The 24,932-nt window shown below is 55.5% G+C and overlaps 1 protein-coding gene across 4 annotated transcripts in view; it reads right to left on the bottom strand.

Annotated features, from left to right (window-relative positions):
• FBLN1 (fibulin 1) overlaps positions 1–24,932 on the bottom strand; it is a 116,138-nt gene that overhangs the window by 46,278 nt on the left and 44,928 nt on the right. For 3 of the 4 annotated variants that reach the window (XM_047066547.1, XM_047066546.1, XM_047066544.1), the window contains exons 15-16: positions 9,975–10,117; positions 7,939–8,070 (exon numbers count right to left, since the gene is read on the bottom strand). In XM_047066547.1, coding sequence (XP_046922503.1) covers positions 7,939–8,070; positions 9,975–10,117 — 275 coding nt within the window. Of the gene's footprint in view, positions 1–7,938; positions 8,071–9,974; positions 10,118–18,427; positions 18,873–24,932 lie in introns of those variants that run through there. The other variant, XM_047066545.1, reaches the window with a different exon arrangement.

Here is a 24,932-nt window from a genome sequence, read left to right as displayed (position 1 = left end):
CTTGCGGACCTGCTCACCAGCTGCGGCTCTGACTGGCTGGCTACAGGACCCGGGGGCGGCCTTCCGTCATTTCTTCTCCGAACAGTGATGCCCACCCGGGGTGGGGGGCCGTCCCACGAGGCGGCACAGGGAGCGTTCACGAGTGAGGAGGACGCTCAAGGGCGTGGAGCTTGTAAAAGGGCTCCATGCACGGGTCTGAGCGAATGCACGCGTGGCCACCCGGTGGCTTCTCCACTCGCAAGCAAAACCGGGCCGGACCTCCAGATCCTGCCCCTGGGCCCCGGGCGGCCTGGCACGGGGGACACGAGGCTGAGCCCCGATGTCAGAGGCCCATCCCTTCTCCACGCCAGCCAGCATCAAACATCTCAGAAACCAGAGCCCGCGTGCGGATACGCACACATCTGACTCCACCCAGTCACCTACACTCACACGTACGCCCCTCCACACACACTCATGCACACTTACCCCGAGGTACACTCACCCTCCCCCCCCATACACACACACACACACGCACACACACAAACACACGCTGTCAGACCAGAGGGCTTTCCCAGAGACCAATTCACACATGGAGGAGAATCTGAATTTCGCTTCAGATTTGCAGGTTATGCTTAAAGCAAGTTTCCAGCCAGAGAGTGTCCTGCCCAGGCTGCAAACAGTCCCGCTAGGTTGCAACTGCTTTTAGGCGATACAGCTTGGCCCAGGCTGAGTAGATCCCTCTGCAGCCTTGTGCCCCCCGCCCCCCATCAGCCCCCTGTGGGCAGATGGGGAAGAGGCAGGGTCTCCAGCAGCAGCCCCCTGCGCGGCCGCCCGTGGGAACAAGAGCGAGCAGGCCCTGGTTGGGTGAAGAATCAGAGAAGGATGTTCCAGGACCCTGTGCCCCCCCTCGGCACGGTGGTGTTTAAACCTCGCCTCTTGGGGCGCCTGGGTGGCTCAGTCGGTTAAGCGTCCGACTTCAGCTCAGGTCACGATCTCGCGGTCCGTGAGTTCGAGCCCCGCGTCGGGCTCTGGGCTGATGGCCCAGAGCCTGGAGCCTGCTTCCGATTCTGTGTCTGCTCTCTCTCTGCCCCTCCCCCGTTCATGCTCTGTCTCTCTCTGTCTCAAAAATAAACAAAACTTTAAAAAAAATTAAAAAAAAAAATAAACCTCGCCTCTTGACCACGCAGATCAGAAGGAGTTCTTTGCTCGCAAAGGGGGGCCCGAGACCCGAGACCCCATAGCCAGGAACACTGCGAGTGCTCGAGCTGGAAAGGAGATGCTTCACTGCCTCTCCTCTCTGGCTGCTGCTGATGCCAGTGGTAGAGACGCCAGCTGGTGTAGACCAGAGTGCACAGGGCTGCACCACGCAGGCCATGGGACGGGAGGCTCTGGGGACAGGCGGCCCAGGTCCAAGTTCCGTCCTCCAATGCTCCCCAGCTGAGAGGCCCTGGAAAGTCACTTGGTCCCTCTGGCCTCAGCCTTCTCATCTGTGAAGTGGGGACAACCCCCATCGCAGGAGGCGGCAGAGGGATCTAGAAGCAGGGTGGACAGCTCAAGCCCCCCAAGGAACATCACGGACCACCAGTGGCTCCCTGTGGGCCACAGAAGTCCTGGGAGTCCCGGCCCCGTGGCCCCCCCCCCAGCCTCGCTTCTCGCCCTCGCTGTGCATCCTCGATGCTCTGGGAGCACCAAACTGAGAGTGGTGGCTTCCCACCCTGCCTCCTGTCATGCTGCCCCCGGGGCCAAGAACGCCTCTCTGCCTGGCTTGCTCCTACTCAGCTGTCAAGACCCAACACTTGTGTTACCTCTTCCAGGAAGCTTCCCTTGACTGCTCTGTGAGGTCAGTGGGTTTGGCCTCTCCTCTGTGTGCCCAGCACATTCCACACAGCACCGGGAGGGTCCAGTTTGGTTCCCGTCCCCCTCTCCGGGCTGGGAGCTCCCAGAGAGCGCGGGAAGAGCACCTCTCAACTATCTTAGCCTCCAAGAGCCGACCCAGGGTCTGGCCGCAGGAGGCCTCCGCGTGTTTCTGGAACCACGGGGAAGGTGAGGTGATGGGGCCACGGAGTGTAGGCAGGACCTCCAAACACACAGCACTCAGTAGGAAGCATGTGATGCGTGTGCGTGCGGTTACTGGAGCCCAAACCTGCGCGTGGTGCCGTGTGGTGGCAGGTCCCTGGGTCAGTGAAGAGTGTCGTTGTTCCAAACCCCGGAACTCAGGGAGGTAACCGTTGAGAGTTGCCGCCCTGTAGGCAAGTTAGGGCGAAGGGCTGAGCGACGCTTGGGCGGAGACACTACAGGATTCGTGTAGTGCTTGTCTTGAAGCCTCAAGGCCACCCTTCATGAGTAAAGACCGCCCCCCACCCTTCAAACTTAGGTGGTCAAGATGTCCACGGGGCACCTGGGCGGCTCAGTAGGTTAAGCATCCGACTCGACTTCAGCTCGGGTCATGATCGCACGGTTTGTGGGTTGGAGCCCCGCGTCCCTGGGCTGACAGTGCAGAGCCTGCTTGGGATTCTCTCTCTCTCTGTCTCTCTCTCTCTGTCTCTCTCTCTCTGTCTCTCTCTGCCCCCCCGCCCCGCTCTCTCTCTCAAAAGAAATAAACATTAAAAAAAAAAAAAAGGTTCGAAACACCAGCATGCTGAGTAAGGGAACGGGGCCTGGGCTACCCTTCTCGTGTTTCTCACCTGGTCACGGCCAAGCCCACCCCAGGCACCACCTCCTCCCGGCAGCATGGGCTGATGTGCCCAGGCAGGGGGACTGGGCTCTGCACCCACAGCACCTCCCACCGTGCTCTCCTGTCGCTCTCTGGGAGTCAGCCTCCCTAGAGGCAGACACTGCATGTTCCCCGCTCAGCGCATAGTAGGTGCTCAAGAAGCATGGCAGAGCGGGCAAGCCGGTTAACTGAGCAGTCCTGGTGCCCTCCACGCCCACGGGCCTCCCCAAGCCCGGCCAGCGGGGAGCGAAGTGACTGCGGCCAACATTAGATTCCTGCAGATCTCCACCATTTAACCGTGGGAGCGGCCTGCATCTGAAGCGACAGTTCATACCTGCGTGAAACTGATCTGAGATGTAGTTTATGGCCAGGGTCTCTGAGGCCATAACACAGGGGCGGTCACAGTTCGAGCCAAAAGGTTCACGGAAATCTCACGAGGCCCAACGCCATGGGTACCGCGGGCACTGATTTGTTCTGTGTCCATGCTCGTTTTAGTAAAATTACAGCCTTCCCGTTAATTACGCACAGACTGAAAAACAAAACTCTCTACTCCATCGGGGAAGGACAGTTAGCAAACCCGCCTCTTGTATTTCAGTTTATTTGGGGGGGGGGGTTGGAGCTAACTACCTAGTAGTTTTAGGGCTGTTCTTATTTTAATTAATATTATTAATTATAAAGGGTGCCCACGAATGCAGTCAAATTTTAGGAATCCCACCTCACACACCAGGGGCCAGCGTAGAGGACCCCATTAAAAACAGGAAACGTGAGGGGCGCCTGGGTGGTTCAGTGGGTTAAGCATCTGACTTGATTTAGGCTCAGGTCACGATCTCACGGTTCATGGGTTCAAGCCCCGTGTCAGGCTCTGAACTGACAGCGTGGAACCTGCTTGGGAACCTCTCTCCCTCTCTCTCTGCCCCCGCCCTACTCTCTCTCTCCCTCAAAATAAACTTAAAAAAAAAAAAGCCGCCAGGAAACGTGAGATGTACCACCCAAAGTGGACTGTGGGGAATCACACCTCCATCACAGGCTGGGGGCCCTTTCTTGCCAGGGAGGGGTGAGGGTTTCAGGAAGCTGTTTCCCCGTGGAGCCTGTGTGTGAGCTGGGGTGGTCTTCTCAGCGTGGCCTCGGGGAAATACGTGATCACCCACTGTATGTCACTGCCTGGTGGGGAACCCTCAAGTTCACGAAATGGCTACGTGGCAGCAAAAAAGCTGCCAAGACCCCGTCAGTTTACCCACTGGCCAAGGATCAGGCCAGCTGCACGCAAAATTAAAAGGCAACTCAAGGGGCGCCTGGGCGGCTCAGTCGGTGCAGCGGCCGACTTCGGCTCGGGTCATGATCTCGCGGTCCGTGAGTTCGAGCCCCGCGTCGGGCTCTGTGCTGACAGCTCGGAGCCCGGAGCCTGCTTCGGATTCTGTGTCACCCTCTGTCTGCCCCTCCCCTGCTCGTGCTCTGTCTGTCTCTCTCTCTCTCTCTCTCTCTCTCAAAAATAAATTTTAAAAAACATTTAAATTTTTTAAAAAGCAACTCCAGCCTAGTGCTGTCTGTAGTTCCCCCTTGGCTCTGGGGAGGCTTCCACAAGTCCCTCCCCCCATCATAGCCCCCATTCCGGAGCCGTCACCTGAAGGACCCCTTCCCCACGCAGCCCCCGACTGCAGCCAGTAGCCTGCACGGCGAATCGTGAACCCGGGGCCGGATGAGGAAGGCTTTTGTAGTGGCCCGAGAATACCTCAGGCATTAATAGGGCATTTTTGCACAGGCAGAAAATGCATTTTTCATTTTTCACTGACAGCTGGTTAAGGAGGAATGCCACAGGACGGCTGCTTGGGCCTTCCACAGACAGCAGGAGCTGCCTTTATCCCCGCTAAGAACGGGCTTTTAAAGGATACGTTAGGGGAAGGCCTGGCCCTTTTAGGTTCTGGGTGGACTCAGGGCACTTTCTTCTGTCATTCGGGGGAAGGATGAGCTCAGTGGCCTCAGGGTCCTGGCGGTCTGTACCCTTGTTATTTCTCTGGGACCCAAATTCTCAGTCACTTTGCCCAAGTCAGCCCGGGCCATCAGTGGGCTCCAGCTCCGGGTGTTCAGGGAGGACCGGGCTCCAGGCCCGCTCTGCCCCCAGCGCCCCTCACCCGTGAATGGGGACAGTCCCACCAGGTCACGGGGTCGTGGCCGGGGAGGAAACACCTGCCCCTGGGACTCGCTGTAAGCCACTCCTTCAAATGTGTGGAGACTCAGCTCAGACCACACCTCCTCCAGGAAGCCTTCCTGACCCCGGTGTCCAGTATCCGCAAAGCGCATGGCCTAAAGCGGGGAGGGGTTCAGCCAACACCTGTGAGTAGGTAGGTGTCCTTTCCCAGGTACGACAGGCAGCGGGGGGCTGCGCAGTGGTTCACACTGGGCCCAGGGCCCCCAGATCCTGCTGCGCACAGCAGACAGGAGGCTTGCGTGCCTCTGGAAAACACTTTCTTCCTTTCCCAAGGACAGCAAGGGTTTCTGCCTGAGACATTGCTTGAAAAGAGAACAGCACCACTAAAAACAAGTTTGCAAACCCCGCCCCCCACCTCCCCGGGGCCCCAAGGTGTTTCTGATGCCGGGTCCCAGGTGCTTACTTAACTCAGCTCCCTCCTTTGCCCCCAGGGAGACAGTCACACCCGTCCCTGAAGGTATTTGTGAGAACCGAGCCCAGGACGGACGCGGGGTGAACACGTGGCTTACAGGCTGCTCACACCTGGGCTCAGGGCCAGCAGCGAACCATCCAGTGCAGGTGGACACGTCTGGAGCTGCCGTGCTGTGCCCGTGTCCAGGGCCAGCATGTGCCAGCACGGCTACCCAAGAGGCCCAGAAGCCCCTGGGGTGCACAGGAGTTATTTGGGACAGAGGCAGGGTTAAGGAAGTCCAGGGAAGAGACCTTAAGCAGAGAAATAAGGCAGCAACGATCAGGTAGGTATAGAGACGAGGGTCCAACCCAAAACACAGCCCGGGTCCCGCCTCAGCGAGACCTTGCCATCCAGACTCCTCTGGCCTCAGTCCTCTACCGGGGGGGAGAGGACGCTGGCACAGGCAAACTCCAGGACCCCGGCCAGATGGGCCTCCTGCAGTCACACCGAGGAGTGAAGGTGGCCGGGCCCACCCGGAAGCGGAACGCATTCCCCGGGGCCAGCCCATCCCTCCTCCACGAAGCACCAGCCTGGATTCCAAAGACCAGGGCACGCGTGACCAAGTGCAGGGAGGGACAGCCGCTCTTGTCTTTGTGGCCTTATCCACATTCCATTCCCAGGGGCTCTGTTCTGTTCCCCGCTCTGCCCCGGGGCGCCGTGGGAAGGACAGCACGCCCTCTCGCCTCTCTGGGCCTCGGTTTCCCCCTCTACAAAGAGGAATCGGGAGAGATGGTCTCCAGGAGCCTCCGGGCTCCGACACGCCAAGATTTTCTGCCCCAGTGGATGGGAAGCCGAGAAACGGAGACTCCCAGGTTGATTCTGTCCGGAGGACAGATGCAGCTAGAAAAACACGCTGGTGGGCACTGGATCGGGGCCCAGCCACTGCCCAACCCCCTGGCTGGGGTCACCCAGGAGGGATTTAGCGGGGAACCGAAGGGGCCACCCCCCAAGAGAGCCCTCGCAGGCCACAGAGGCTTATCAGTGTCTTCAGTGTCAGATTTTCATGATGGGTTTGTGGGGCCATCTGTCTCCCCGGCTGGAATGCAAAACATTCACCTGTGGACCCACACTACCCGGCCTCGGGCCTGGCACAGACGGGGGCTCGGGGAAAAGAGCAGGAATGGAAAGAATGAATGAGTAAATCCGAAGGTTCCAGTCCTGCTCATACGGTTCCAAGGCTGTGATTTACCCCGCATGGAAGCCACGCCCACAGGGGTGGCAGGAGGGGGCCTCCCGGGCACCGCTGTTGCAGGTGAGGCACCACCACCCCACCCAAGCGGAGCAAACCCGGACCCTGCCTCCTCCTGCCTGCCCTCAGCCCCAGGCCCCGGGGGTCCCTGAAGGGCCTGTTCATCTAACATGGGGGAAACTGAGGCCCAGGGTGTGCAGAAGGTTTCACGACGGCTCACAGCCAAGCTGCATATGCCCTCCCCTTGGAATCCCAGGGAGGACTAATGTACCATTAATTGTAATTAACTAATTATTCCTGCTGCGAACTAGCGGAGGAGGCGGCTGGGGGTGGGGAGCCCCTAAATGACTCAGTCATGTTTACAACATGCAAACCCATTTAAGAGCTTGTAAAGTCGCTATAAATGGCTCTTTGGCAACAGGGGAATAACGATTCCCTGTCTCCAGCTGCCAGTTTAACAACGGTCGGCGGCGCCGGGGGCGCGGGGAACAGGTTTCTAAGATCCAACAGCGCCACCTAGAGACCTCCTTCCAGAACGTTCTGCCCCAGGGCCGACCACTCTGCCGCTTCTCCCGGTGGACGGACACCTCACAGAATCCAGGGCCTAGGAGACCACGAAGCCCAGTCCCTCCTGCCCCTGTTCGCCGTGGAGAAACTGAGGCCTACGTGAGGAAAGGGCCCGGACCCCGGGGGCTCAGCTGCTCGGAAGACCCTGGGTCTACATCTAAGTCCAGAATGGTAGACGGGATTGTTTTCACTCCCCGAGAACTTAAGGTCTATAAAAACGTGACCGTTCAGGAGAGGTTTATGAACCACTTACCCAGACTCACCTGCTTCCCCGCCTGGGCCTCTGATGGAGCCCTTCCCCTCCCTCTCTGCCCCAGCGGAAGGGCCCCAGCCCTGCTCTGTGCCCCCATGGCGGGGCGGTGCCCGGGACCTGCCAGGAGGGACAACATCTGGACACACCACAAGGCCAGCCGTCTGGGGCCGAGACCAGAGTTCAGGCTCTGACTCCTCACTTGCTTTCCTTCCGTTGACCACCAGAATAAAAATCCTAACAGGTCCCACTGACCTGGGGATGGGGTCCTGAGACAAACACCTTGCCCGTGAGGTATGGCCAGAAGCTCATGGTTGTGAGACACAGAGACCCAGTTAATGCACCCATTCACGGGTGGGAGACTGGCCCAGCCGGGAGCGGACCCCACTCCAAGCCCGCGGTTGCCCTGGGGGTCCCCAGCTGGCCCTGCAGGACAAGGAAGGCTCTAGGAGGGGGGCTCAGACGGCGGCTGGGTGGTCCAGAGAGGTCGTCCCAGCAGACCGGCACAGCGGGCCTCTGCCAGGCCGCTGGCCGGGGGGACAAGGAGGCGTCTGGACAGACCTGAACGCCTCCGGCAACTCACCCACAGTCATGCCGTCCATGTAGCGCTTGATGATATCGAAGGAGTCTCGCAGGTTCCCTTCCGTGATGTCGAAGATGATGTCGGCGTGGTTGGCGGGATACATGGGCATGATGGCCCGGAGAAAGATGATCTCTGCGAGAAGGAAGCACAGCATGGAGAGCCCAGAGATGCACCCCTGGGTCACGGGCACCCGGTGCCCGGGAGCCCTGCTCGGAGAAGGCGGAGGGGTCCCGAGGGCTCGCAGGTCACAGCCTGTCCCCCTTGTTATCAGCGGGGAAACTGAGGCCTGGAGAAACCTTGGATCTTCTCTGAGGTCATAATCAGCAGCAGTGCCAGAGCTGAGGAGCAATTAGTAATTAGTCATAAATCTCCCCGAAGCTGGAAGAAGGGGAAGGGAGGTGGATGAGAGGCAGAGGGAGGGGGGTCAACAAGGGCAAGACAGTGGGTGGTCTCTTGCCCACGGTGACGTGGGTCAGCAAAGCTGCCTCTCCGGGCGCGCCGGGCAGATCGGTGGCTGTGTCTACCGCCGCGGCCTTCTGATACGAAGTGGGGCGGACTACCCCGGGCTGGGGGCGCGAGGCCCCGATTCTACCCTGACTCCGGATGATCTGGAGGCGTCCTCCCTCTGGGCCTCGCTTTCCTCGCCTTTGGAGTGAAGGAGGCTGACTGGTGGTGCCCACTAAGGGTCCTTTCAGCGTTAAAGGCCAAGGTCTGGATCCGTTGGGCCCGTGACGCCAACAGGCGCCTCCAGCCACGCTCCACTCCCCGCAGAATCAACTCAGAGACCGGCGCTGCCCGAGAGGCCACAAAACCGGCCGCCAGCGGTTTGGGAAGGATTTGTATGTGGTTGGCTGGAACGTGTCATTTGGCACGCGGCAGACCCCAGTCGGCGATTTTCTCCGAGTCCGTGCCTCCCTGCGGAGATCCTGTGCCGCCCCTTTGCCAGAGGAACGAGCTCCGTCAGGCGACCACGTCTCTGGGGAGCCCCTCCTGCCCTCGCCACCCCTCTCTCCCCCCCTTCCCCCCCTTTTATGTTCTGGCATGTGCTCTCGCGGGACCCCGTCGCAGGGTAAACACGGGGTGTGGTCACGCTGGCTCAGCTATACATCTGCCCTCAGAGGCTCACTGTGTTCTTCCTATCGCTGTGCCCCAGAGCCCGGCCTTGAGCCTGACACCCAGGAGGCCCGGTCAACGTTTACTGCAGGAGTCAGTCACGGTGGAGCTCCTCCCAAGGCCAGAGATGAAACCCCTCCCCTCCCGGAGGAAGCGGGGGCAGGAGATCACGTCAGCCCCGCGTGGGGGACGTACACCCAGCAGCAAAAGGCGTGCAGAACAGCACCCACACACAGCCTCCCACCAGGTGCCGGCAGGGGCGGGGGTTGGAACACCGCTCTACTCCTGGGCTCCCTAGATCCGGTCCAGCCCCTCTGTGGTCAGCATCGGGTGCAGCCCCGTAATGGCTCCCAAAAGCCTTGGACTAGAAGCCCCAACGCCGCCCACGTTAAGGCTTATCCTTTCCAGCCTGTCTCTTGCCAAGCCTCTACCCCTCCCAGCCAGGAAACCTGGGCTTAGTTCCTCAAATGCCCGCTGTCCCCCAGACTCACCTCCAGACCTTTCCAGAGGAGTTCTGCTCCGCTTGGCACCCCCCTCTGTCCCTGCTCCCCACTTTCACTACGAACCTCCCACTTAGACCCCGGTGGGGAAGTCACTTCCTCCCAGAGGCCCTCCCTGACTCCCCAGCGCTCGGCAGAGAGCCAACACCCAAAAAGATATTTGCCGGACAGCTGTGACCCAGAAGAAGCGCGCCCTCCTGAGCCGAGAGCCCGGAATGGGCCGGCACGGTGCTGTGCGCTCGGGGGACACAGAGGAGATGCGGAGGCAAATCTACGTCTTACCAAGGAGAAGCTCCTTGGGGCCAAGCTCTCGGCTCAAGCATTGGGAGGCCGCTGAGGGGGCTGCCTCGCAGGGACGTCTCTCTTGCGGGGACCTGCCTTGGGGCGCCCACTTCGATTCCGGCCGTGGGAGTCGCCACTCACCTTCAGGGCGGGTGAACTCTCGGAAGGTGGGCAGCGAGACAACAGTATGCGAGATGGTGTGCACAGGATCCAACACGCAGGTGACGTCGTTGGGACGGCAGGACTTGATGCAGCGGACGGTGTCTGTCTTCTCTTGGCGGAGCCTGGGGGGAACCACAGCACAAGAGGCGGATGGGAATGTCGCAACCGCCACTCCCACAGAGACCCAGGATCCAGGAGGACCAGCAGGTGGCCAGGTGGGGAGCGCCCGTCCAGAGGCGGCACCCGCGGAGAACCGCAGTGGCCTCCGCGGCCCGGCTGCTCGGCGGGGATGCCTCGTGGCCCTTCCTGCGACCTGGACCGGGACCCACGCTCCCGTTTTCACCGGCCCTGGCTGCGGGTGAGCGAAGCTGGGCTATTTGCCAACGCCGTTTCTACAACCGCGGACACATTTGTTCATCCGCTCACTCAACAGGTATGTTTTCAGGGCCTGCTGGGTGCCGGGCACCAAGGACGCCGAGGCAGACGTGGGAGACACGGTCCCGCCTTCCCGGAGCCCTGGGTCAGGTGGGTCGCAGGGGTGGTAAGTGAGAGAACGTGCACGCGGTGCCCAGCTCGGCGCCCGGCACAGAGAAGTCAAACCCACGGTGTCATGCGACAGATCGGGAGGAGGGAGAAGAGGCGGGGGCTTGTTTCAGGTGCGAGTTTAAAATATGTGGGCTAGAAACATTTTAAATCCTCTTTATTGTAAAATAAAACATAAATGCAACACCTAGCCGGAACAAAGATGTAGTTTAATGAGTTATACAGTCACTGCTCAGGTCACGAGAGAGATCCCTCATCCACCACCCGAGTCCCCATCATGCGTCCAGACCGATCCCAGTGCCCTCCCGCACCCCCCGGGACCCCTGTCCTGACCGTCCTAGCAGTCGCCTACCTGGGCTTCTTCATTGTTTGTATCATACAAGCATACACCTCGAGACACAGTCATTTAGTCTTGTCCGTTAGAAAAACGTGTTGCTTCTCAAGTCCGTTTTAATCCACAGGTTGCCTCTCTGTCCTTTCGTTTCCCAGACAGTTGGTCTGTTAAGAAACTGGAAGCCTTTGAGCCATATGGCCTCCTCCACGTGGTCTCACCGGCTGCATCCTCCTGGTGCGATGTGGCGTGTACCTCTGTCCCCTGACTTTCTTGCACACTGGCTGCTGGATCCGGACCTGACCAGATGCAGGGCCAGTCCCTTTGGCAAGGTGACAGATGGTGACGTGTCTTCCATCAGGGGGCACTTGGCGTCTAACTATCTCATAGGGCCTAAAGCCACTGATTCATCGGGGCTTACAAAATGCTGGTAGTCTGGTCCTATCATTTCTTCTTAGTATATTAGTTGGAATACTTCTGCAAGGAAGTATTCCAGATGCTACTCATATGCTATCTGGTTACCATGGGGTATAGTTCACAAAAGAAAAGCAATGATGCCCGATTCTTGCCTTATTTTTATAAGTTTTCAGGACCATGAACTAGCTCTCTCTCATCATCCAGAGGTCACCCGTTGATTTTTCCAAGTATCGGTATGAACTCATGGATGTGAACTGTTTGACGGGTTTCAACCCACTGCAATGATCATCCTTTGCTGGAGCTCAAGTTTTCCCATCTTTGTCCAGAGGGAAGATCAGAGTGGCTCCTGTGTCCTTTCGACTTGGCCCCAGTAACGTCCAGTAGCTCTCTTGCTCTCTGGTATGACGGGGCGGTCCAGCCTTATTTTGTACTTCTACTGCCCCAGCTACATCTCCGAGAAGTCTTTGTTTTGTTTCGGTTTTGGTTTTTTAGCGGTAAACAGTATTTCAAGACCACAATCTAGATACCAGATATGTTTGGTGCTACTGGGTTGGCCATTTCTCCCAGGCCTCTTCAGTGGACATTTTTAAAGGTAAAATATATCATGAGTTCCTACTGATATTTCTGATTCAAAACGAGAACCACACAGACTTTTAATCTCTTCTGTATTACAGAGGCATCTCTTTTCTTCCGTATCAGAATCCTGGTTCTTAAGAACACAGGAGATGATAGAATATCCCACAATTATTTATTTAGTTATTCTATATTCTGACACAGTAGTCTCAGAAGAGCAAGACTAAAATTACCACCACCACCACGAACACAATTACTTAAAATAATATATATATTTTTGGATACATCCTCCCTATTCTTCCTGCAGGTTTTATAGACGTGCTATATCTACGTTGTTTGGACAGACGGCAATTCATATTTATCTACATTGTTTGGACATATAGCAATTCATTCTATATGCTGTCCTTACAATACTCACTTAGTTGTGGTTGGATAAGCAACTATGCTTAACGCTTGTAGGCTGATACTTTTGCATGTTGATAATGGCTTGTGTCCTTTGTACACATGAGTCTGTTTCATTGGGCATATAATCCTTGGCTTATGTTTTCTTGAGGATCCTAAGTCTTCATCTTCTTCCAGCATAAGTGTTGCTGTGAAAAAGTCTGATGACAACATACTTTTTCCCCTTATAAGTCATTGCTGTTTTTGTCTAGATGCCCACTGTTTGTCTTCTCTTTCCTTTCATTTTTTTTTAATGTTTGTTTATTTTTGAGAGACAGAGAGAGACAGAGCACAAGTGGGGAAGGAGCAGAGAGAGAGGGAGACACAGAATCCGAAGTAGGCTGAGCTGTCAGCACAGAGCCTGATGTGGGGCTCAAGCCCATGGACTGTGAGATCATGACCTGAGCCAAAGTCGGTGCTTAACTGACTGAGCCACCCAGGTGCCCCTGTCTTCTCTTTCCTTTAAAGTCCGATAATTTGAGGCCCCCAGGTGGCTTACTAAGTTGAGCATCCGACTCTTGATATCTGCTCAGGTCATGATCCCAGGGCTGTGAGATCGAGCCTCACGTGGGGCTTCTCTCTGAGAGTGGAGCCTGCTTAAGATTCTCGCTTTCTCTCTGCCCCCTCCCCTGCTCACACTCTCTCTAAAATTAAAAAAAATAACAAAGTCCGATAATTTTGCTAGACTATGTCTTGATATTTGCTGTTCTGAGTAGATATGTTCAGGCATGCTGCGTTCTTTCAATGTGGGTTTTCAAATCTTTTTTTTTTTTTTTAAGTTTCTGGAAACTTGCTTGAGTTACCATTTTTAATACTTATTTCTTTCCTTTGTTTTGGGTTAGTGCTTCAGAGATTTCTATTAGCTGTATGGTGGGTCTCTGTGTGTGTCTTCTATGTCCGTCACTTTCTCTTTGAGCCTTTTCATCTCTTCTACTTCTTTTTTGACTTATAAAATTTGTCTTCTTTTTGGTCACTCTTTCTCTGAAATATTTCTGAAATTGTTTTTTGCTTTAGGTTTAAATTATTTCCTGGGTTCTGTCACTTCATGTCTCAGTTTTTCTTAATTCTGACCCACAGTTTTCTTACATTTTTGATCATTTTCTTAGTGCTCTTACTCTGTTTTGATATAGGTTACAGTTTTGATCTAGACTGTGAACATCTGTTACTGATGTATTTTCATTATCTGGAGGGATGCCATTCTGTTCCTTATTATCTCCTTTCTTACAATAATTTTTGTAGGAGACTCAACCTTGCTACTTTTTGGTTGATCATTTTCAAGTGGAATTAGTTTTCCTGAAATTTTAGAAAAAGGCACATTCACAGTTTTTCTGACTTCACAGAACTCCCTTATCTGTCATTTGGGGCAGCTGGCCTTCTGATATTCCTCTACATTTACCTGGACCTTCTTTATCCAGTCTGTTGTCTCTTTCCTACTGAACTCTGCATTTCCCACCCAGCAATTTCTCCATAGTGTGAGATCCTGACATTAAGGGAAGCCCCGCTGGCTCAGTTTCAGGGGTTCCTAGGGGCTAGATGGCTCCGTTCCCTCAATGCTTCCATGAGCTCCTTGCACGCACTGCAATGGACTGAGTAAATGTCTCCCAGCCTCAGCCGCTGCTCCATAATTTGTCCTCTGTATTTTCTAGGGAATATCTGTTGACTATCCTGGAGTCTCCCACTGCTTTCTTCTGCACAGGTGCCCATACCATGCCGATGGACATACACTGTACTTGGGGGTTCGTAGGGATATCCTGTCACCTCATTTAGTTGTGCATATTTTCTGTAGATTTAAATTTTTTTGTCTAGTTGTTTGTGTGTTTTGGGTCGGAATCCAGAGAGCTTCAAACACTATGCTGCTGCAACTTTCCAGATTCTCTGTGCTAGAGGGTTTGCACACATTATCTCACTTAGTCTTTTGGTTTCTTTATTTTTGGTCAGTACATCATGGACTCTATTTACTTAATGAAAACAGTGATGCTATGTGAGGATAAGGTTACTACCAAATGACCATGTAATATAATAAAATTTTAAGTTTCTCTACCCAAAATCTCATAGCTGAAACGGCTTTTTTTTTTAATTGTCAAGTTAGCTAACATACAGTGTAGTCTTGGCTTCAGAAATAGATACCCGTGATTCATCACTTCTACAACACCCAGTGCTCATCCCAACCAGTGCCCTCAATGCCCATCACCCATTTTCCCCAGCGCCCAAACTTCCACCCCCATCAACCTTCAGTTTTTTCTGTGTATTTAAAAGTCTCTTGTGGTTTGCTTCCCTCTCTGTTTGTACCTTATTTTTCCTTCCCTTCCCCTAGGGTCTTCTGTTAAGTTTCTCAAATTCTACACACGAGTGAAATCATTTGACATCTGTCTTTTTCTGACTTATTTCACTTAGCATCGTACCCTCCAGTTCCATCCACGTTGTTGAAAATGGCCAGATTTCATTCCTTTTCGTCACTATATCTCACTGAGTCTTTACAGCTCTTTCCTCTACACTACACTGCTTCCTTTATACTTGGAAATCATAGAATGGGGCTTGCATCCAGTGATTTCAGAGATGAGGCCGGAGTAACAATCCAACCGGCACTGACTGATCCCGGCAATCCTATCTGCTTCACAGCATTCAAGACAGCAGGGGACAGGGTTTCGGAGGACAGGAGGCAGAGCCAGGCTGCCTGGGTGTGAATCCCAGCTCCACCTGAGACCAGCTGTGGGACTCTGGGCAAGTTACTTATCTGCTCTATGGGGATGAGCTAGGATAGAGTTGAAAATGTGGACAGAGGCTAGATCGAGCATGGCCTTGGATACCATTCCAAGAGAGCTGGACTTGACCCACTGGTAAATGTCTCCAATGTGAAATGGGGATCATAACCGTATTTTCCTCACAAGGCTGTTGTGAGAGTTCAATTTAATGCTTGGAGCAGTACCTGGCCCTCAGCAAGCAGTACATGTGTTAGCTATCATAGTCATGATTATTATCATTACAATAATGATAGCCATGATTATTATCACTTGCCCTGGGGAGCCTGGGTTAGGACAGTGATGGAGTCAGAAGTGCAGAGTCCTAGGACTCCGAGGTGATGGCAGTGACCTTAGACACATCCAAACCCTCTGAACCTTCATTCCCCATTGAACTCAAGATCCAAATGGACACTCACATTCCCTCCAATGAATGAAAAAACCCACACTTATTGACTGCCGACTATATATACCAGATAGGGCCTCATCTGCGATTACATGTAATTTTCAACATAATCCATGACGGCGGCCTTGAAGCTCTGAAAGGCAAATGACTTCTCCAAGGTCACAGAACTAGCAAGTGGCCAGGAGGACATTCAAACTCTTGGTTATTATTTTTTTTCTGCACTGTATGATCTCAGCAGCACGATGTAGGACCATGACCGTATAGCCCCAAGGAACTGCAGGGCGGAGAGAAGCCTCCAGGTAGTGCAGATATCAGCCCCACATATGCACTCAGGCGCACACACAGAGACAGCAGAGGCGCCCTGAAATGGAATGGGCCACCTTAAGATGTAGGGACTTCTACAAACAAGGGAGAGCGCAAGCTAAGCTGGATGGTCAGTTGGTGGGAATGTCGTACAGGGGACTCTGGCAAACTCTGTAAGGTCACTGCATGGCCTCTAAAGCCCCTGAGCATTTCCCCCCAACTCAACACTCCTAGACATGAAGGAAAAGGGCTTCTTCCAACCTGGATAATCTGGAGCATGGGGAAGGAATACTTGAATACGATAACCGGATGGATCCCTGCTGTGCCTTGCTAACTTCACAGAAGAGGGGATATTTGAACTTAGCCTTGAAAATACCATCCATCGATCATTCATCCATCCATCCATCCATCCATCCATCTACCCATCCATCCATCCATCATCTATCCATCCATCCATCTACCCATCCATCCATTCATCCACCTTCCCATCATCCATTCATCATCCATCCATTCATCCACCTGTCCATCCATCTATTTATTCAATTGTTTACTGAACTCTTTCTACAGGCCAAACACTGCAGATGTCGAGAATACAGACATAATCCGTGTTCTCCGAAAGGTCCCAGTGCAGTAGGGATAATAAAAAGTAATAACCACAAGATAACAGGGAAAATGTGCAGATGTTCAGGGCTACTGGAGCTCAGGTTGAGGAAAGGCTTCACTGAGGAGATGACTTTTGAGTTAAGCCTTCAAGAAACATAGCAGTTTGTAGGAGGGTGGCAGGGCACACGCTAAAGCCAAGAGAAGGCACATTCAGGGGAGGACAAGCACCCCTGCAGGACTAGAACGAGGGGATGAGCTAGGATAGAGTTGAAAATGTGGACAGAGGCTAGATCGAGCATGGCCTTGGATACCATTCCAAGAGAGCTGGACTTGACCCGCTGGTAAATGAATCACAGAAGGTCCTAACGAGACCAGGCTGGTCCTTCAGAGGGGTCCTCTGGCTGCAGCTTGGAGAATGCTCTAGAAGATGGGAGACTGGGAGCCGGTACAGACCAGACATGCTCAGAGAGAGGTATGGGAGACAGCGTGGAAGGCTTGAGGTGACTGGCTTCCACGGTAGTTCAACTGCCACTCTGTCAACAGGCACAAGGCATCTGTCTTCCCTGCCAGACAGCAAGGCCAGCACACCCTCCCCCCACCAACTTACACGGAACTATAGGAAGGATCTTAGGACCCCGCAATATCCTGGTTCCCCTGTGATGTTCTGCCTTCCCCTCGGGTTTCTGCTTGGAAACAGCATCGGCAGTCACAGAAATGCTAGAGACATAAGCCCGTGTTGGTAGAAAGTTATCCGTTCCCTCAACGGGCATGGACAGAGCATCTCCTGTGTGTTAGGCACCTCGCCAGGAGCTAGGGACACATCGCTGAAGGGGACAGAGCTGGTCTCGGCCGGCCCAGAGCCCTCCGGGTGGTGAAGACAGACACGCGAAACACAGATAAATGGGAAATGCAAACCGTGACAAGCATAACAAAGGAAGCGCGAGGTAGCAGAAAGACTGACAGAGGAGCTGAGCCAAGAGGAAGGCCTCACTGAGAAAGGAGCACTTAAGCTGAGCTTTAGCCAACATTGGAGCCAAGGGTGCCAAGCGTGTGCAAAGGGCCTGAGGCAGCAGAGAACTCAGCGGTGTGGCTCAAGGGAAGGGAGCAAGGGGGGAACAATTTGTAGTCGGGCTGGGGACGCGTGCAAGGACAAAATCATACAGGGCCTCGAAGGGCACTCTGGGGACTGGCTGGAATCATGGTGGAGGAAATGAAGAGAGGCGGGTGGGTCGAGGCCCATGCTGAAGGTGTTGTGAGAATGGAATAGTTGGAGTTATGGAGTCAGCAAGCCAGGGTTCAAACACCAGCTGTGCGAGCCTGGGCAAATCACTTGCTGTCTCTGGGTCCCCACGGGGATGAGACACCTGCCTTGCGGCACTGAGGCGACGCACACGAAGGACCCGAAGCACAACGAGTGGCACATCTATCGTCTTATCCTCTGCCTCCTCCTCCTGGCAGGGGGGCAGGATCCCCGGCCGAGGCAACTAACCGTATTCAGGCAAGAGAGCCAGCCAAGATTCTGCAACTGTGTTCTGGGTCTTTCTCCCACCGGTTCGGGCTTGTCATGAAGACAACCAGAACGAGAGGCCCAGGATCGAGTTTTCTGGACTCCGTTCAAGGGTCAGCTCCACGCAATACAGCCAGGACACCAAGCGCAGCCAGAGACTTGGGCCCGCGGCCCGGCTCTGCTACAAATAGGCCACAAAACCCTGGCCGAGCCTTGCCCCTTCTCTGGGCCTCAGTCTCCACATCTATAGAACGAGAGCGGAAGGGGCCCGATACCCTCTTTTCAATGACGGCCTCAGCCTTCGGGCTCAACACAAGACGGAGGAGAGCTCACTCATCTGAGGCGATACACGCGCGCCTCCTTAACCCCGTCCCCGGGCTCCCTGGCGGTGTAGACGGTGACCTCCGTCAACAGGGACTCCCAGATGCATATACGAGCATAAGAAAACCACTCCTCCGTCACCGCGTGGGAGCACCAGGCAGTGGCAGGTGCCTGGTTCGCCCCAGGGTGATGGACAGCACGGCCTCCCGCCCGGGCGAAATAAAACCAAGGCACGTGAGGCATGCTGGGTAGGATCGCCTGCTGAAACTTTATTAAGATCCCGGAGGGGAGGGCGAGGAAAGCAACAAGAGGGAGCCCCCGGCGGCCCAAAGCAAGTGCTCACAGCTCTGCGGACACAAAGATGAAAAGCTTGGCCACAAAGGAGCTGACGGTGCCATGGCGATAGAGGTCCATCTTGACGGTCAGGAGCAAGTCCCTGGGCTCAGGGACGGGCTTGGTGAGGGCCACCACCCCGCTGTGGTGGCTCACCTTCCGGGTGCTGAAAAAGCCCTCCTCGTTGCCGCTGGTGATAGCCAGCTGCATGCTGTCCCCGGGGACGGCATTGGAGGGGCCCATGCGGAAAACCACCGCGGGCACTTGGATGTTGGTGGGGAAAGAGAGGTGGTAGTAGGTTATTCTCAGAGGCAGCTTGGGGCACTCCTGATTCTCATGGCAAGGCAAGCGCTCGCAGCGGCTGCAAGAAAAGTGGACAGAGAGACAAGAAAAGGATTAGAGCAAATTCAGCAAGCGGAGGCACAACAGAGCGCGAGGGAAAGCGGGGGCTCGCCGGGCAGGGACTCCCGCCACCCCTCTGGCCGATTCGGCTAAAGGAAGAGCACCCCTCACTCACCTGCGGGAGGTGCCGTGGACCTCCGGGCCGCTGACTCAGGCACTAGCCTCTTCCAACACCCTCAGGGGGCGCTGGGTGGCCGGGGTCTAGGGCCGTGCCGGGAGTGAGGTGTGTCCCCTCTCGCCGGCAGAGCACCCCCCGCCGGGCCGCACTCCCCGGGCGCACCCTGCCCTCTGAGTGTCGTCCGGGCGCCCGGCCCCTCACCCAGGCCGTGGTCACGGCTACACGGGGCTCTTGGCGGGGCACGGAGATGACCCCGGAGGCGGTCATCTCCACCGCTAGCGGTCACGGCCGCTGCCATCTATCAAGCGCCTGGCCACTCGTCACCAAGCGTTCTCTAGCGCGAGCACCGTAACTGCACCGTGAGAGTGGCCCGAGTGCCATTCTTCAGATGCGGAAACTGAGCCTGGAAGAGTCGGGAGGCCTTCCCAAGGTCACAGAGTGAGGAAGCCAGATTTGTGCTCAGGCAGTGAGGTCTGATCCCCACCCGCCTCGCTGGGTCTTGTGCTCCAGGCCCAGTTTCCTGTGTGTCCACAGGGACAGCCAGGGCCTGGAATGGAGATGGGGATGGGTTCTAACTTCCTGTAACAGGAGGACGATAGCCCCTAATTTCCTGTGACAGCACGGAAAGAGGTTCTAAGTTCCTGTGACAGAACGGGGAGAGTGCCCCACCTCCTATGACAGAACGGTGATAGTTCCTAACTTCCTGTGACCGGATGGAAAGAGGTTCTAACTTCCTGTGACATTCTCTGACTTCCTGTGACAGGACGGTGATAGTTCCTAACTTCCTGTGACCGGATGGAAAGAGGTTCTAACTTCCTGTGACAGGATGGAAAGAGGTTCTAAGTTCCTGTGACAGAACGGGGAGAGTGCCCCACTTCCTATGACAGAACGGTGATAGTTCCTAACTTCCAGCAACAGGATGGAAAGAGGTTCTAACTTCCTGTTGTAGGTTCTAACTTCCTGTGACAGGATGGTGAGCTCCTAATTTCTGAGGCAGAATGGAAAGAGGTCTAACTTCTGTTATAGGTTCTAACTTCCTGTGACAGGACGGTGACAGCTCCTAACTTCCTGTGACTGGATGGAAAGAGGTTCTAACTTCCTGTGACAGCACGGAAAGAGGTTCTAAGTTCCTGTGACAGAACGGGGAGAGTGCCCCACTTCCTATGACAGAATGGTGATAGTTCCTAACTTCCAGCAACAGGATGGAAAGAGGTTCTAACTTCCTGTTGTAGGTTCTAACTTCCTGTGATAGGACGGTGATCGCTCCTAACTTCCTATAACAGGATGGAAAGAAGTTCTGACTTCCTGTAACAGAATGGTGAGAGCTCCTAACTTCCAGTGACAGAATGGTGAGAGTTCCTAACTTCCTGTGACCGAATGTTGATAGTGTCTAACTTCCTGTGACAGGATGGAAAGAAGTTCTGACTTCCTGCGACAGGATGCTGAGAGCTCCTAATTCCTGAGACAGAACGGAAAGGGGTTCTAACTTCCTGTGATAGGTTCTAACTTCCTGTGATAGGTTGGTGATAGCTCCTGATTCCTGTGATAGGATTAGAGAGAGGTCCTAACTTCCTGTGACAGGAGGGAAAGAGATTCTGACTTCCTGCTACAGGCTCCAACTTTCTGTGACAGCATGGTGAGAGCTCCTCGCTTCCCCTGATGGCGACGGAGACAGGTTCTAACTTCCTGTGAGAGGTTGGGGACAGGGACCATCTTCTGCCTCCTGAACACCAGGCCATCACACTCTGATGGCAGCTGCCTTTGGAAGTGGAGCCCTACCGCAGAGCCCCATGGGAGCTGGCAGAGCATGCCCCAGGAAGTTCTGCCATGTTGACCGTGTTTGGATTCTCTGGCCAGGAGCAAGTACCGTCCTAGCCTTCCATCTCGTCTCCCTTTCAGCTCTTTAAGTTTCTGTGCCTTGTGTTGGGTTACTTGGACTTATTTCACATTTGGCGTTTATTGTGAGCGGGGTCTCTTTTTTCCATCCGATTTCCGGCTCTTTATCGGGATGAGGGGAATCATCTCATTTATCTGGCCGTTTACCATTCTGCGCGGGCTTCGCTAGGCCAGCCCTGGGAGCGAGCCCCAGGGTACTCCCTGGGGATGAATCTCCAAGGTAGGTGAGGGTCAGGAGCACCGCGGGGGAGTCATGCCTGGGAGGGGCCCAGGGGCAGAGGGGACAGATAGGAGAGAAGGAAGGCAGAAGAAGGGTGCTGCTGAGGGGCGGCCTAGCCCCCGAGACACCTAGCTCCAGGCTAAACGATAAGGTTCCGGGGGGTTCGGGAGACCCTGAGGGAAGGTGCCTGGCCTCGTGCTGCGTGAATCAGGGTTTCTCCTTCCATTAGCTCATTTCGTCGTCCCACACTGTTCTCCTGCTCTACTGACAGGAAGATCAAAGCTCAGTGAGGACACGTAACTTGTCTGTGACGCCACAGTCTGTATTAAGTGGCAGAAACAAAGTTGGCCTGTCTCACTTCAAAGCCTTCATCCACACGCGCGCATACACACACACACACACACACACACACACGCGCGCGCGCGCACACGTGCACCAGCTGCTTCAGGAAAGGCCTGGTGGTCTGGCCAGCAGGTGGCACTAGAGTCGCCTTCATGTGACTTAAGCTTGTCCCACTTCTGTGTGGCCTGTACCCTGTCCAAGGACGGGGTTTTGATTTGTCAGATGGACGCATTAACCCAGCACGTGTGGCCAGAGGGGACGTGACGTGTGCATGACGTTCGAGCTCCCGCAGCCACCACACTGGAGAACCGGACGCTCCCTCCTCCGTGGTCCCCACACCCCCACCACGAACCCCGAAGAGGCATTAACCGCAGAGCCGCGCGCATTTCTCACACGAGGCATTTCTCGGCCTGGCTCTGTGTGGACCATTCACTTCCCAAGGGCCGGGCGATGGCTCCCCGGCTTAATCTCCAGGACCCGGCGTGAACTTGACACATGCTACGCACCCCAGTAAATGTGCACAAACACGTACGGCCCTGATTTTCCCGGTCAGCTCCAACTTCAACGCTCCTGTCCTGCTCTACCCTGAGCTTATGGAAACATCACAGAAACCTCAACTACCGCATCCGGCAAACTGCCCGCCACCCTGGGCACCCACACAAAAGTCTTTGTTCGCCAGCATGTCTGGAGGGCTGTCGTCGCACAGAGAAGGGCCAGGTCCCTGGGACCACACGCCTCGGTTTCCATCTCGTCATGTACAAGAGACCAACGCGCCCCAATTTTTCAGTGCAACGGATTTGATCGGAACACTCTATTTTCTGTGAAAATGCAATGCTGGAAGTCGCCACACACTAGAGAGAGAAGGTCCCCCAGGCCCAGTCCCTTCTCCTGGGAGGCACGGCCATTCTGGCCACCCCCCAGGCTGTCTCACGCTTATAGCCTTCCCTGCCGGCACCTCCCTGGCTTTCATGCTCTTGTCATTCTGGACAGAAGCCCTGGGAACAGGCCAAGGCAGGGCTCCACTCCCCTCACCCCTGTCCACCCGCATTGTACCCTCAGGCCCAGAGCTGTGCCAACCGAGGCTGTGCGGCCTTCCTCTGGCTTCTAAGACCGCATGTCTCAGGGGTCCGTCCTGCTGAGGGGATAAAGAGGATGTTTTCAGTCCCATCCCAGGCTCTGGAATGCTTTGACATTCCTCCTGTGGGTAGGAGGGAATCGTGTGGTCAGGATCTTAACAGCCTGGACGATCCATGAGGCCCAGCCCTGTGGTTTGTGGCCCAGCCTGCTGGGTCATGCTCCAGTTACCGCCCCTTGGCCGCCAGGGACACTGCCCAGAAGGAGACTGTGTGGACAGAAAGAGAAGGCTGAGGCCCAGAGAGAGACAGAGAGACACAGAGAGGGCACACACCTTAAATCTTCCCTATCAAGACTCCCTAAATGTTACCTACAGAAATGCTGGCTAGTGGGTCTTTCCTGATACAGCTCTTTTAAATTTTATAAATTGCTTTCTGCAGGTCAGATAATAAATTCTTTAAGAGGATTTTGGAGGATGAGGAAAAGAAGCTACAAAGCAAGAAAACTCCAGCCTGAGGCGCTAACGGTGCCGAGAAGACGGGCCACTCCTTGCTTGGAGCTCCGGCCTGTATCCTGCCTGGGTCGGTCTCCCATTTGTCAGAGGCTCGTCACTATGCTGACACTAAGCTCCGAGCCCCCGTGGTCCTACGGTAACTCCTCTCTCTAGGAGGGGACAACCAGGATACAAGCCTCCAATGGCCACTCAACTTGGGGTTCCAGCCCCAACCCCCTTCCTACACTGGGCTCCCGGCTAGCCCGTGATTCCGTAGCATGATGGCCCCAACCACACAGCCCCTCAGACGCCCGTGTCTCGTCTCCCATCGGAGGGCCAGGAGCTCAACCAGTCACACGGGCGGCAAGCGGCAGGCGGGGAACAGCAGAGGTGCCCCGAGGAACCTCTGTGGCTAAGCTGAAGTGCCCCGAGGGAGAGAAACGGGATGGCCGGTCATCACCGTCCTCCCTCCCTACCACCCTTGTCCCAGCACCGGGCTGGCTGCCTGGAGCTCGTTACCACTAATCCCTGCTAATCCCCAAGGCCTTGCCAAGCAGGTGTTGCAGACACAGAAAGGGCCCCTGGGGGGCCAAGAGACTGACCTGAGGCCACAGCCCCAAGGAACAGGAGAGCGAGTCTGGAAGTCTGGAAGTCTGGAATCCCGGCCCTGGCTCTTCCCCTTTCCTTTCAGGCCCTGCCCTGGACACCAGGGAGCACCCCCCTAAAAACTGGCAGTAAGACAGACCTTTGGGGCGCCTACCCACTCCCCCATGGGGGCTGAACCCAGCGTGAGCTTTATGAGGGGGCACCCCGCAGGAACCTGGCAGGGTGGCCTCACCACCCGCTTCACAGCGAGGGTATAGAGGCTCCAAGGAGCCCAAGCGACCTGGAATGGAGTAACTCCAAGCTGGCATCTTTCTGGAATGCCACAGCTTCCCCAAGAAGCTGGAGAACTCAGTCCTGGAGGGCTCGGCCTGGCCACTACCCCCAGTTTCTTTCTCCTCCCCCTCTGCGCCCGCCGCTGGGGGGGGGCGCTGGCGAGCAGGCATGGGTGTTAATCTGGGCCGTCCTCCCCGGAGGGGCAGCTTGGAGCCCCATCTTCCCTCTCTTCCTTGTACTGTGGGTGGGGCCCTGCTCCCTCTTCCTACTCACAGAAAATGACAAGCCCCCTCTTTATCAGCCCCCAGTACATGCTGATGAAGCCGTGGGATGGGACAGACCGAGCCCTGAAGCATCAACCCCCATAGTGAGCAGAATGCCAGCCCAGGCTCCCCACTGAGCACCCCATTTCATGGCCGGACGCCCTTCGATCCCCTGTCCCCAGCCCTACTCCAGTCCTGCCCGCCACTCCCTCCCTCTTTGCCTCACTCAGTTTCCCCCTCCCCATTCATTCCACCAACGCCTACTCCAGACACCCCCCACCCAAGCCACATGGGGACTCTGCTCCACTCTGTGGCCACTGCTGCTCTGGAATGTGCTCTCAGTAGGCATGGTGCTGGGCACGGGGGCCTTTGTGGGCCCACCGTCTGCCCGGGTGCCTGCACACAGCATGCCCGCGGTCCCCAAACAAGTAAATGACTTTCTCCAGCACCGAGGCTTGGCCAAGGCTTCCACAGCAAATGCCAACACGCAGGAAGGGGCCGGGTCTGCTGATTTCAGTCACAACCTCAGCCCACGGTGCCCACCTGTCCACCCTTGGGCTCGGGAAGCACGCAGACCCCCAGAGGGAGGCTGCCTCCGGTCTGGGCTTCGTGGCTGCCTGCGTTAGAATTCCATGCCCAGCGCCAGCCAGTCTTCCAGAGTCCTCGAGCCCAGACACAGACCAAGAACTGGGGGAGCAGGAACTTAATACCACAAATAGCAGCCCAGCCTCAAA

The sequence above is a fragment of the Lynx rufus genome, unplaced genomic scaffold (genome assembly GCF_022079265.1).
Source record: "Lynx rufus isolate CCGP_SWC_20201006 ecotype Redwood Valley unplaced genomic scaffold, mLynRuf1.p SCAF_7, whole genome shotgun sequence".
NCBI classification, from domain to species: Eukaryota; Metazoa; Chordata; class Mammalia; order Carnivora; family Felidae; genus Lynx; species Lynx rufus.
Note: the sequence above shows the minus strand (reverse complement) of the source record. Positions and strands in the feature narration are given on the sequence as shown.